The 14,059-nt window shown below is 41.8% G+C and overlaps 1 protein-coding gene across 1 annotated transcript in view; it reads right to left on the bottom strand.

Annotated features, from left to right (window-relative positions):
- The window catches only part of LOC139285098 (cGMP-dependent 3',5'-cyclic phosphodiesterase), a 134,613-nt gene that overhangs the window by 15,402 nt on the left and 105,152 nt on the right, over window positions 1–14,059 (bottom strand). Inside the window, 9 exon segments of the mRNA XM_070905545.1 lie at window positions 165–206; window positions 523–597; window positions 3,112–3,164; window positions 3,926–4,082; window positions 4,551–4,610; window positions 4,772–4,827; window positions 5,765–5,874; window positions 9,339–9,427; window positions 9,683–9,772. Coding sequence (XP_070761646.1) covers window positions 165–206; window positions 523–597; window positions 3,112–3,164; window positions 3,926–4,082; window positions 4,551–4,610; window positions 4,772–4,827; window positions 5,765–5,874; window positions 9,339–9,427; window positions 9,683–9,772 — 732 coding nt within the window.

Here is a 14,059-nt window from a genome sequence, read left to right as displayed (position 1 = left end):
ACCTCATGGCCCCAACACAAGTGACTGAATGAAGGCAGGATAAAACAAATAAGCAATAAATGGATGACCGAATGACTCAACAGGGAACAAAGATAAATGCAAATGATATCATAATGAATAAATTAATATTTATATGAATAAATGATTGTGTTTGTTGGCCTCACCGGGAAGCTGATCTCCTCCTCCAGGACTTTGTCTCCAACTACCTGAAGGTCACAGAGGTCAAAGGTCACGGGTTATTCACCTGTTAATGTCCAAATGACTCTTTGGTGAATGAGTCATTGCTAAAATGGTGAATGGCTTTTATGTGTGTGTGTGTGTGTGTGTGTGTGTGTGTGTGGTTGCGATGCAGAGAGAGAGAGAGGGATGAAGAGAACATTAGAGTATTTGTGTGTGTGTTGTTTTTGTGTGGTGTTTCAAAGATAGATTATGAAAACAAATGTGTATGAATGGTAAAGATGTGTGTGTGTGTGTGTGTGTGTGTGTGTGTGTGTGTGTGTGTATGTGTGTGTGCGCGTGTACCTGGCAGAAAAGCTGGTGGTTGTCCTCGGACACCAGTAGCAAACAACAACACTGTGACTGAGTCTGCTGCTGCAGCTGTGGGAGAGCACGAACACAAACATCAGTCCTGATACATCATCCCAGGAGTCTCTCTTTATCAGACTCAGTCACATTGTTTTTAAAGCCTCAATTTAAGATTCCTTGAAGCGTAGTCGAGGTGTGAAGATAAGATTAGAAATCGGTGGACAATGGAAAACGACTGGAGCTTCGGTGGGGCAAGAAATAAAACTGCGAATACAGACTTATTAGTGTGATACACATTTCTATTATTTACAGAAAATACAAATCAAATATCCCACAAAATAAAATCTGTTATCTTACTAATAATGGTGAGAGGATTTATTCAACTGTATTTTCAAAGTAAGCCACAGTTTGCTATGAACAGTGAATGAACATAATGATACATACAGTAGTCCCGTTAATATGACTAGAAAAAACATTCACATGCTGTGATTTTAGCACAATATCAAGGTTTTTCTTTGAATGTGAAAGCTTAAAATCCCCACATAAAAGAGAGATGTCTCTGTAGGTGTGTGTGCGTGTATAAATTAAGGAGTGTGTCTGCACTCTCTGCTGCTGTGCTCTCCAAGACCTGCAGAGTTGCAACCACTTTTCTGCTGCTATCTGTGATGAGAAACAATTAATTCACATTCATAGACACACACACACACACACACACACACACACACACACACACACACACACCTGTATGCATGATGACACAAATACTGTAGGTACACAAGCATATACATGATCACACATACATGCACACACACCCCCACGCACGGGTGCAAGAGCAGCGTTTCCTCACACACTATTCTCCTCTGTAATCCACAGAGCTGGATAGAGAACAAGCAGGACAGGGATAAACACCAACCACTGCCAACACACTCGCCCACCCAGTCACACATGCACACACATGTACTCACACACACACGCAGCACAAACTTACACACACACGTAAAGCATGTCGCTGCACCCACATTTAATAATAAGCCCCTCCACCCCCTTTTTCCCAAATGCTGTTAATCCCATAAGAGCCGCCCCAAGCACTTCCCACCAAACTGACGATTCTTCAGAAGCAACAATCTCCCGCTCCTTTTCCTCCCTCCCTCCTCTCCTCCTCATCCCCTCACCCCAACAACTGTTACAACTGTAACAATAAACAGGCGAAACAAATCATGTCGGATTCAAAATACATCTTAAAACCCCTGCAGCCTTTTGCACCACCACGACATCTCCCTCTCCCTTCCTTCAGACGCAGGAAAAATACTACAAATTCAGGTTTAGAGGCATCAAAAGCTTTTACACGTAGGCTGCACTGCACCAGCTGTGTTGTTCGACCCCATGGATCTGGTCCTGCAGCATAGTGCAAGGCAAGCACAGGTGCAGGGAAGGTCAAGTAGGTGATAACTGTTTAGATTTTACCATTTTTACAGAAAAAATAACCAGATATTTTAAAAAGGAACAGATTGCTTTACACTAATTTTCATAGACTTTATGTCCCCGACAATTTTATGTCCAAGAGGACACTGATCACTGCAGCTGAGTGAGCTGCAGTTACGAGTAAATGAGCTTTTGATGTTGACAGAAAATATATTAGAGAAGGCTGCTGATTATGCACCAGTGTGATAATTTAAGAAAAAACAATCAACAGGTTAACTACTAAGTGCTAAAATTGCAAATGGCATTTGTACAATCTGATTTTCACTCAGGTTTTTTTAATATAAATATTATTCATTATTTAAAATTCTAGTCTGTTGTTTAATAATCAAAACAAACACTGGTAAATTCCCAGACCTTTTGTTTTTGTATAAGAAAATAATGAGCCCTGGTGATAATGAACTGGAGATGAAATATATTTTGAATGCCTGAATCTTCAAAAATAGATTTCCTTGACATAAAGTATATTAAGGCTGCAACTAACAATTATTTTCATTATCACCTCACCTGCTGATTATTTTGTAGATTAATCAATGTATCGTTTGGTCCACAAAATGTCAGGAAATAGACAAACATGTCTGTAACAATGTACTAAAGTCCAATATTATGTTTTCAAATAGCTTATTTTGACCAAAACCCAAAGATGTTCAGTTTACTATCACACAAAAGACAAAGAAAAGACAACGAAGACACTGGAATCAATGAAGTGCTTGATTCTTGATTTCTGACTCAACTATCTGCTTTACCAGAACTTGGTATAAAAAAATCAAAAGAAGTCCTTCATGCTCAATAAGTAGAATGAAAAAAAGAACGAGAAGTATGTGGCTTCTCGGAAGCTCTGATTGGCTGACGCTTTGTCCTTTTGATGCGGTATAACCTTCGAATCTCTCTCCTCTCTCTTGCTTTATCCCTCTCTATCTCACATTTTCTTTATCTGTGAATAATTAAAAATAAAAAAAGAGTCAATCATATATAGGTGGTATAGGTAATGACAGGTCACTGGGAAGTATTTCATGTTTTGCATGTACTGTACGTCTTTAACTCTGTGTGTGTGTGTGTGTGTGTGTGTGTGCATGAGGGAGCGTATGAGTGATCTCAACCACTTACATAATTGATGACTTTGAGCTGGAGAGAGGCTGCATCAAGGTCAAAGAGCTCACCTGCAAGAGAAAAGTGAAAGAGAGAGAGAGAGACAGAGAGAGTGATGGGAGTAAAAACCAGAGAAGAGCAAGTGCAGATTGGCGTTAAGGGAGACGGGGAATGCAGAGCATGTACGCATGTGGACAGAAAGCAATTCAGGGAGGGATGCATTGAGACAGCGAGGTCGGGGAAGGGTGAACGGGAACCAGCTAACAGAGGGACTAATAATGAAGACAAGACAAGGGATGGAGGGCTGCCTGGATTGCAGATGAAGACAGAAGGAAAGAGCCGGACAGGGAGGCAGAAAGGCGAAGCAGAGGCCAGAAAAAAACTGAGACTGAAGGCAACTCATATTTGTTGACAATTACCAGGGAGTAAACAACATTGATGTATGTGTACGTGCTCTGGAACGGCATTAGCAGAGTCCACCTCAATTATGCATGAGCTTTTTAAACAGTGTTTTTGCAAAGCGTTCTGTTTTCACACAGGAGCTGTCACACATTCCTTGTGCCACTGACAGAGGCCATCTAAATTCATAGAGCTTTGTATCCAGATGGGCTTACTCTATTAACATATCTCACATCACATACACAAGGCTGTGTGTGTGTGTGTGTGTGTGTGTGTGTGTGTGTGTGCAATTATGTGTGCCTCAGAGTTATGTGTTTGTATAGATGAGGTGGAGGAAATGTAAGATGTATGTGTGTGAGACAGAGTGAAGAAGGAGGTTTATTCAATATGCCTTTATGCATGTTGTTAACCATTTGTGCGTGTGTGTGCATACCGCAGAGTTGCAGGATGTTGCGGTCCAGTTCGCAGTAGTCCTGGTCTGAGACATTGAGGTGCAGCAGTGCATTGTGGGACTGTATGGGAGAGGGGCTGAGAGGAGGCCTCTGGTAGGACGTCTGAACAGCCTGGACTCGCACACATGCCACTGAGGCCTGTGACGTCATGCACGTATGCAGAAACACACACACACACACACACACACACACACACACACACACACACACACAGACAAACAAGCACCATAGTCAGATTAAAGAAAACGTTAGGGAGAAAATCATCAGACTAAATACGATCTGATGTAATGTTTTATTGCTGTTTGTGTAACCTTTTGTTGTGTATTTTCTGTATGTTTCTCTGTGTCTTTAGGTGCAGCATCTTTTAGAGGCTGGCAATCTGTGTGTCTAGTTCTCATTGGATAATTAACAAAGATTACGCCTTCTTGTAGAGTATTTATAGGCTGCGCTTCACCCCTTCTGCAAAACACCCTGATGAAGGCTCTGTGCCGAAACGTGTTGCTTAAATAAAGAGCTAACTCTTCCAGTACATCAGCTACTGCTGCCAAATTGTTGTTTTTTTCACATTTGTGACCAAAAAAAGACAGAAAAACAGAGAGAGCTTACATGTTTTTCCAGCATGTTAAGATGCAGTTCATCCTGTTCAGATAGTGGATTACAGCCCACCTGCAACACACACAGACATGTCAATCCAGTACAGTACATTATTGAACTGTCAATATCTACCTTTTCATAAAGACGGATATAATCAGCAGCGACTGCTTTCGTTATTGCGGTTCATTAATTCATTGAAACCCTATTGTACGTCCTTGAATACAAGGACTCACCAGTAAGACAGCGATGGCCTTGTTCCGCTCCTGGTCCAGGATAGGAATGACAACAGCTAAATGAAAGGAAGAAAAACAGCATTCATAAAACATTATGCATTGATTCAGACAAAACAGACTCCTTTCATTTTCTTTCCATGTCCTTGTCTCATTCTTAATCTTATTTGTTCTTTCTCCATGTTCTAATACTAATAGAAATATGCAGGGGAAATGAACAGGGAAAAAATAAACCTAATGTCCTTGCATAACACTGTTTGTTCTTGTCTTTTCTGTTCTTTTCATTTGATATTCTCGTCGATGTAGAGCAGATAGCGACTGCAGATCTTTATGGACATACGTTTGATCATGGAGGTGAGTGTGGACAGCAGACAAAACAACAAACAGAATGATGTGTTTACCACATTGTCACCAAACTGACTCTTACTTCTGCAACATCATTAAATGTTCAGTGGTATTTACTGATCCACAGAGTGCAGGACGGTCATGCATGTGGACTTCAGGATGTCTCTCTGATTACATCCCTCCAGGTTATTCTCTCATTTCTGCTTTTAGATAAAAACAAAAAAATGTTCATTTGAAGGGGAATGCAGAGTCTATTCATTCTACTCCATTCGAGCTCTTCCATTTTTTTCTCATCATAAACCTTTCATTGCTTTTGTGTGTATGTGTGTGTGAGTGTGTGTGTGTGGGGGGGTCTCTTGTACAATTTTACTGCCCACGCAGCTCCATACCTCTCCCTCGGCAATCATCTCTCTTGTTCACTACTTCCCTCTCTACCTCCGTTAGTTTTGTTCTCCCACGTTCTCACATCTCTCTGCCTCTCTGCTCCTCTGCATGAACTCACGCATCCTCAAACAAGCACACACACACACTCACACACACACACACACTCACACACTCAGATGTTGGTCCATTTGTCTATCCACCAGCATCATTCAAGCCCTCGCTACACCCTTCAGCATACACACAATTTGGAAAACCACACACACACACCTCTTCTGTGCGCTGGTAACGGTGCTGCAAGGCAGATTTTGTATTTCTCTGGCAGTTCTGGCAGAGGAAGGCCGGCACACTGACATCGCTTCAGCTGGTCCGCGATACTCCTAAGACAAGACGGATACGAGGTGAGTTTGACTCAGGTTTGAGAAAGACAATTACCTACAGTGCATTAGTCAGAGTGAAAAACAGAGAGAGACAGTCCGTCAGACACTGGGGAGACAAAGAGGAAGAGGGGATTTGGAAGACAATTGGAACAAATGGAAAAACAATCACCAGCATTACAAAAACAGACACGTTGTGTTCATTGACACCAACCACAAGATGTCTGAATAGAACTATTATTCATTGTGAAATTATATGAACTCAATACAGCCATTTGTGTGTGTCTCTGTGTGAAAGTGCGTGCCAGGTGTGAAGCCAGGTGTGATCATGGCAGAAATGAAGGTCTGTGTGTGTGTTACATTTGATACAGAAGGCAGCTTTCTTATGCTAAAATATGAGACAAGGATTTGTTTATTCTGGACTGACTACTGCCAAAGGACACAAACACACATACACATGCGTGGCAGCATCACTGCACACCTCAGTGAGCGCACACACGCACTCAGACCTGCATGAATATGGAAATTAAGGACAAGAAGAAAAAATTGTTTCACTCATGCACACAGGTAAATTCATGACTTATGTGCTTCACATAATAATCTACTGAACCCTCCAGCAGCTACACACACACACACACACACACACACACACACACACACAGCAGCAGTCACTCCATTACATGCTCACAGAGTCTGAAATCCCCTCAAACCGTTGCAGCCAAATCTCTGCATGGTGCATTGATTTAAAAGTGTCCATTTATTTCAGCTCACCGAGGAATAGTCCACTTCAGTCAAAAAACATCCCCTTCATAGTTTACCATTGTGGCAAATACAGCTGACCTTTGTGTAATGTCTTTGTTCAAAGCAGCTTTCCTGCACGACCATGAAGACTATTTATGGTGGGCACGGAAAAGAGCAAAAAATCCACCCAGGGGCGTGGATTTTAAAATACTGTAATTTAATTTTCTGTGTGCACATATGACATACCTACCAGATAACAAAATGTATGATTAAATGTGTGGTGTGTGGTGTATGGAGATAGCTACAAGGTTAACTAAAACTTAATGAATCAGCTTGGAACACTTAACAGCAATAATAGCTCAAATTGAATAACATATAGGTCAAAGCTGGCGTGGTGGGCGGTAACTGCTTAACCATCATTAAGAAACACTGCCATTCCTTACAGCTGATGGTGTGTTAATGTACAAAATTAGTTTAATTCTGTATCATTGTGTCTTGCGTAAGATATATGCAGTTAAGGTATTGTGTTGTGTTATTTTCTCTTTGAGGTTTTGCAGAACAGTTCCTCAGGAGGAGCTCTACCACAACAGTTATCTGTCTGTGTGTTTGTCCATATGTTTGATCATTTGTGCATTTTACACAACTCTGAGGGGGAATTGCAACACGCGCTCTTTAAGTGACATAACTCACAATAAACTTGGTGAACACAGTGTACCAGGCAGCATGGTAAAGGCTGCACCCTTGGACAGTCACCTACATGATGTATAAGTATTGTATAATTTCCAGTTGTTGATATGGTGTGATTTGGCAGGTTGTGTTTTTGTGGTTAAGTGAATATGAGACTGAAAACTGCACATTGTTATAGCAGTATGGTTTATTTATGGGATTGTAGACCACCCAGTTTTGTTTTGTACTGTAGTTGTGGTCATGTCAATTGCCTGAAGAGCACATTCAATGTCAGGCCAGTTAGTGATTTAGAAATATTCAGTGCTTATCACTTTGAAGGTGATTTACTGTACAGTTAAATCTACATTTTGAGTCGTATCTGTTTGGTATTATAATGTGGTTGGCTGAAAATGAAAACAAAGAGTATCTGAAGTTTTAATCTGAAATCATACAAATTGAATGTTGTCAAAACCATAGTGACATATGACGGCAAAAAACATCTAATTATCAATTATCTGCAAATTAAGTAAAACATGAATAGCCTTTTTTACAAGAAAAAAAGTTTGGAATGGAAATGGATGGAAAGATGGAAATAAAACTAACCTAGAACTAAAACCTTTATTGCAACAGTTGTGTAACTGCATTGTGTACGTGTATCAGTGACCCTGGACTGCATGTTTTCCTTTTGTAGTATTTCTATCAACAGCTTGCTTGGCTATGAGACATCAGTTATCTTGTACACAACACATAGTTTAGAGGATAAACAATCATAGAAGCTGTCTTTGCTGAACTTGTTTGTGCATTTTTGTGTGTGTGTGTGTGTGTGTGTGTGTGTGTGTGTGTGTGTCAAGGTCCAGTTAATGGGCTTGTATGTATCAGAAAGTGGGCTGGAATGAGGCTCAAACAAAGTGGCCTTCTGCCTCTCAGATGGGTTCACTGAGTGTGTGTGGGTGTTTGTGCTTGTTTGTGTGTGTGTGTGTGTGTGTGTGTGTGTGTGTGTGTGTGAGTGTGTAATGCTAAGGTCTTGATAACAGGCTTATATAAGCAGGTGAATTGGAGGGAGAAAAGTAACAAAGTGCCCTGTAGCTCTTTTAATATCCCCTCTACCTCTAGCCTGCATGCAGCCCTGACAAATGTGTGTGTGAGTACGAGTGTGTGAGTGCATTGGGTTGTGTGTGTGTGTGCATACGTGTGGTCTGTGCTCGTGTCCGTGCGTGTTCACGTCTGAATAAACATGTTTGTGTGTGATCCTGTGTTTGTGTGGCAATGAGGTGTTGGGAAAAGGGTTCTTGTCTGACAAACAGACAGCTTCATCTATAATGTAGTGTTGGTTTTTGCCTGAGCCTGGGCAGCAGTCGCAGTAGCACACAGGGTTGTAGAGCTTCAGAGAGCACTTAAGAGAGGAGAGGATCGCCGTGTCTCGCTGAGGGACCCTGGGCACTGTCACCTCGGCTATTAGCCCTGCAACGCTTCCACGGGGAAGGGGGATTGAAGGTGAGAGAGAAAGAGGAGCAGCCGGGAGGAAAAGGAGGGGGGGGGTAGGAAGACCAAAACACAGCCGGCTTAGTGCTTCATGGCTCTTCGGGGAGAAAGCAGGCTGAGAGGAAAAAAAGGGCAATGACAGACTGATGCAGTGAGGTGGGAAGGTGGAATAGCAGATGACAAGAGAGGGAAAGAGTTTGTCAGAGAGACATAGAGGGATGTGTAATAAGAGGGGGGAGATAAAGGGAGAGTTTTAATGAGAGCATGGGGGATGAGAAAAGGAAATAAGAGGTGGTAAAGATGAGAGGATAAGAGAAATGGAGACGGTCCTTGTGTGTCTTGATGATGAGGTCTCTCTCTGTGACACTTCTGTCTTTGTGTTGATGATGTGATTTGGGGCTGAGCGGCTCATATTCATTCAGGTGACACCTGCTTTTCACACAGAGAAAACAGCCAACATCTCTGTTTCCCCTCCTCATCTCTCCCTTGCTCTATTGCGAAACATCTGTGGCTTGCTACATTGACACACACACACACACACACACACACACACACACACACAGACAAAGAGTACACACCTGATCTTTCCCTCCTGTGGCAGTTCATGTGGCGGGTCGTCAGATAGCAGCCTCGAGTCTCCCTCCAGCATGTAGACACATACACACTCCTGGAAAAAAACACACACATGTACCTGCACATTAATTTGTAATATTAATCAGATTCAAATTCATTTAATGAGCGATGAGCCTCATCCATTGGCAACAAGGCCTGGGCCGCTGTTCCCTGGTCATATGTCAGGACCGAGGCATTTAGCTCCACCGCTCTGAATACTAACAGGAAGCTTTTTTTCCAGGTAGTAAATCAAGGAAATGTCAATTATGTTCAGCTGTGCAAATGTAGAGTTTGCGTGTGTGTGAGTTACCGTGCTGGGTAGCAGCTCCTGTATGCTGTCTCGAAGGGCCACTCGCAGCGAGCACGCGTCGACAACCGCCGCCAGCCGCAGCAAAGCATCCTGGGGAGGGAGACAAACAGATGCCCTGATGTCTGTGTGGTTGTTTGTTTATGTTCTCAATGTGCAGCTCCAAAAACCTGAGGCCTTGGCTATAGTTTTACAAGGTTTATGTTACAACATCTCTTCCCCAGATATTTAGCTTGGCAGGCGGCGAAACAATATTTGAACTGTGTCACACTCGGTAAACGCATAGCAATCTGTGCCTGTTGCATGTGAGGTACTTAAAAACGACAGACATCGTCAGGGATTACTGGAGTTAGTTTTGCTCTTCAGGACACTCAATGCTTTCATTGTTTCATTTTGGCACAGTGAAAACCAAACACTTGACAATTCATTTGCAGAGTTCGCCAGGCAAGAAGCAGCTGATTATTCTTATTATGAAATTAAATGCTGTTTGGCGGTACTACCCGCAAAAATCTCGTGGTTCACAAATTACATAATCTTTGAAGATGGGATAGAAGCTCTTAACTTGGAGGAGACTGGTGGTTATCTTAATTACAGTCTGCCTCTGATCAGTCTGATCAAATTTAATAAGAACCAATCTATCTTTATCTCTTTTGACTTTGATAAAATATCTTTCCACATCAAAATCCACATACGCACAAATCCTAAAACAGACAAGCATGAATATCTCATCGCGGCTGAAACAAACCAGAAGGAACTCCTCCTCAGAGTAAAGGCTTTGGTATGCTTGAAACCAACAAGTCGGTACTAAGTGTTGTCTAAACACGTAAAGGAAAAAGTGTTCATAGCTGTTCTGAGCGGCCACACTCAGAGGTGGGGCAAAAAGACAGCCGTCAAAGAGCGGGGCAATGTTGCATGATTGGGCAGAAGCAGCTGAGAAAAAGCCTGAGAGAGTTCAAAGTTCAAACCCTTCCTATTTTCTTGCCTCCGCACACCCGGCCAATTGCTGCATAAAGTGGGCATGCTTATCCAATTTATGTTTTTGAAAAGGCAAAAAAACCAAAAACAAACCAGTCCCCCCAATTTCTAATGTCAGAAAGGTGTCGGTGGAAGGTGTCTGACCACCAGACAAGCACTTTGTTTGAAGCATACTAACGCCTTGAAAAGGGACAATATTACTGCAAGGGGAGAGCAGTTTGTTTTTGTCAAGTGCACTTTTTGATCCTCTCAAAACAAACCTCTGCTTTAATATTAGGTTTGGAAACAGGAGAGCCGATATGAGATAACAGGGGAGCTTATATTTTAAGGTCATGAAAGATTGAGTTTGTGCTCCGAGGTTTTTACATTTTTACCTACTACAAACATTACAAACAGGCACATGGAGCCGCGGCATCTCACAACCACAACTTTATCTTATTCATTTAGATGAGTGCTCGTAACATCCCAGGTGACAGCTATATATTCAGACCGTAACAATGTTTACACTACTTAAATCCCTACCAGTTCCACTTATCACACTGCATTATTATTACATTTAACCACAGTCTAAAGAGAGAATCTTAGTGGGACTTCAAAATCTGGTCGAAGCATAGAAAAACACTGAGAGAAATCGCAGAGGCTTAAGAGGCTGCAGCGTTTAAAACTGTGTACTGAATATAAATTGGAAAGAAGACGATAATGTTGAAAGAATTGCCTGTGACTGCCAGATCATCCTCTTCCAGTTGTTCTGACAAAGCTGTTAGTCACACAGCCAAGCCGGAAGGAAGAGCATCTTATCCTTCCTAAAGCGTTCAATACCACAAAGGTACTGCGAGCTGCGCTTGCTGGTGTGCTCGATGTTCTACTGAGGGTGTCCTTCTCTTATATCTTTATTTTTCTCCTCTTTTTGACACCCTCCCTCTACCCGTTTCTCCTCTGTCTCTCACTCACATTCAGTCTTGTTTTTGACTGAGAGTAAACATGGAAGACAAAGGCACATGCAACAGAGGAGGATGAGGAGGAGGAGTGGGGGGGGGGGGTCAAGGAGTGAGGGAGAAGAAGAGAGGAAAAGGGAGGGAGAAATGGAGAGAGTGGAGAGTCTTGTCATGCCTGAGCACTCAGTATTGGTTATTAAATATGATTAGATATGATTAAATGCGATTAGCTTTGATCACTCAATCAGCCTGCCAGAGTGCTGTTGTAATGAAGTTGGAGCTCTGCCAGCCCATGAGTGAATGTGTGTGTGTGCATGTGTGTGTGTGTGTGTTTGCATTAGAGAGGGGAAGAATTTGAGAGTGTGTTGCATCTTAAGCTGCGGATCTTGAAATGCTTGTGCAAATCCCGATAAGTAATGTTTGATCGAAAGTTGATCTGCAGACAAACAACAAATGTCTCCCCATCGTCCCCACTCTGCTGTCAAGAACTCGCTGAGGATGGACGCTGAAACCTGCCATCCTCTGTGTATGTGTGTATGTGTGTGTGTGTGTTTGTGTGCATGAGCATCACTAGCAATAAGATGTATGCCTTGGTAAATGTCAGATTCTGTCTTATGACCTTTCACAATCATTTCTCGCCATAAACCTCAAACCATCTGTTATATTAATCTACCTGCTTCTCCACCCATCACACACACACACACACACACACACACACACACACACACACACCCAAATACCCTCTCACCAGGTCCTGATGCAGACACGGACACGCATGATTTTTGTTTTCACTTGAATGTAATCACAATTGTAGCTTTTTTTTTTTCTACTTTTGCTTAATGAAATTTCATTTTTAACATGATTAATTTCACTTTTTCACCCTCCATTTTATCTTTAAATTAGCTCATTTACTTCACATTTGTTGCTGTCACGTGAAAGCCTGATGTCTCAAAAATGTTGGTTGGGGAACATTATTTTTTAATTGAACAACGTACTTTTAGAGCTCATCCAAATGGGGTCACTGAACCTCCCCAGCAAGAAGAATCAGATAGAGGACAATGTAATCCTTCCATTTGTTCAAAACTGAAGCATGACAGTCTCTAAAATTTGAATGAAAGCAAATGACGTGATTTCATTACATTAACACTGTTTGTTTCTCTCTAATACCATTTCAGTTTATGTGAATTTGGCCGAAGCTTTTATCTGAATTGAATTGAAAATAAAACAACTAAAACAAAGTACAATTTTAGTACGGGAGGCATCAAATCCTGATGATGGAGATAGAACCAAAACGGTTCTACGGGACAATGTGAAGGGCCATTATGATAATGGTAGATATTTATTATCTTTATTTAATTTTAGAAATACTCTCATAGATTACATATTCATTCTACTCATTGCATTAGTTAGTTATAGGACTTTGTTGTCTTTGTCTGTCTTCCTCTTTTCCTCTCTTTTAACCCATTCATCCCCATCTCCTTCACCTTTCCTCCCACCTCCTCCCCTAAATTTTAGGTTAATCTGCGATGCGCTCTGCCCCCTCTCCCGTTCAGACAGATTTCCAGTCAGCCTGATTCAGGTCGGGCCAATCACAACTGTTTATCTAATATGGGCCGGGTTTAAGCACGGTTGAGGCACTTTTGTAAACAACCAAGATGGCTTTCGCTGAACTTATGTTGAACTAGAAGCCATATGAATTGGATGTTGGAACTAGCTACCTAGCCTAGCAGCCTACTGCTATGTCACATGTTTCGTTGCTCTGATTGGTTACAGCGTCCAGAGGCATTTTGGTCTCTGTCCGTTGACAATGTCCCTTGGAAACTGAAAATGAAATGAGAGGTTCCAGACTCATTTGCATTTGCGAGGTTTTTCCTTGCTAGGTGTCTCCTTCTTTTCCTCCCCATACTCCTCCTTTCATCGGGGTGTAGTCTTTACTGTTGTCTTTCTCTGCAGCCTTTCTAATCACTCGGAGCGCTCTGACATTTTGAAGGGCACCAGTGATCAGCATAACTAAACACATATTCCTCTCTCTCTCTTTAGCTTTATCAGATACTGCCTATGTAGGCTCTTCTGTTTGCCATGTGACATTTTGTACATCACACTGCTCACATAAAACTGTAATTTGCCTGTGATTTTTTGGTTTGTAGTTACTGCGGATTTGGAGTCCACTAAGTTAGTTAATATGTAAATCCAGGGACATTGAGACTGTCTCACTCCCCCTTGTATTACTCATAAGTTCTCTTTCCCTAAATATGTGAATCACAAGAATCTAATTATCATCCCTACCGCTGGCTGTGGTGAAGTGTCCCACAAAGCACCCGATGAAGTCTACAACAAAACTGAATATCTAATCACAATTATGTATGCACAGTTATGTGCGCAACATTTTATACTAGTAATATAAGGTATCTTGTTCCACTTAATACATCATCTATTGCTAGCTCTAGATTGTCTTACTACTGAAAGCTGC

Source organism: Enoplosus armatus, chromosome 5 (genome assembly GCF_043641665.1).
Source record: "Enoplosus armatus isolate fEnoArm2 chromosome 5, fEnoArm2.hap1, whole genome shotgun sequence".
Lineage (NCBI taxonomy): Eukaryota > Metazoa > Chordata > Actinopteri > Centrarchiformes > Enoplosidae > Enoplosus > Enoplosus armatus.
The sequence above is the reverse complement of the archived record's forward strand: the minus strand, read 5'-3'. Positions and strand labels throughout refer to the sequence as shown.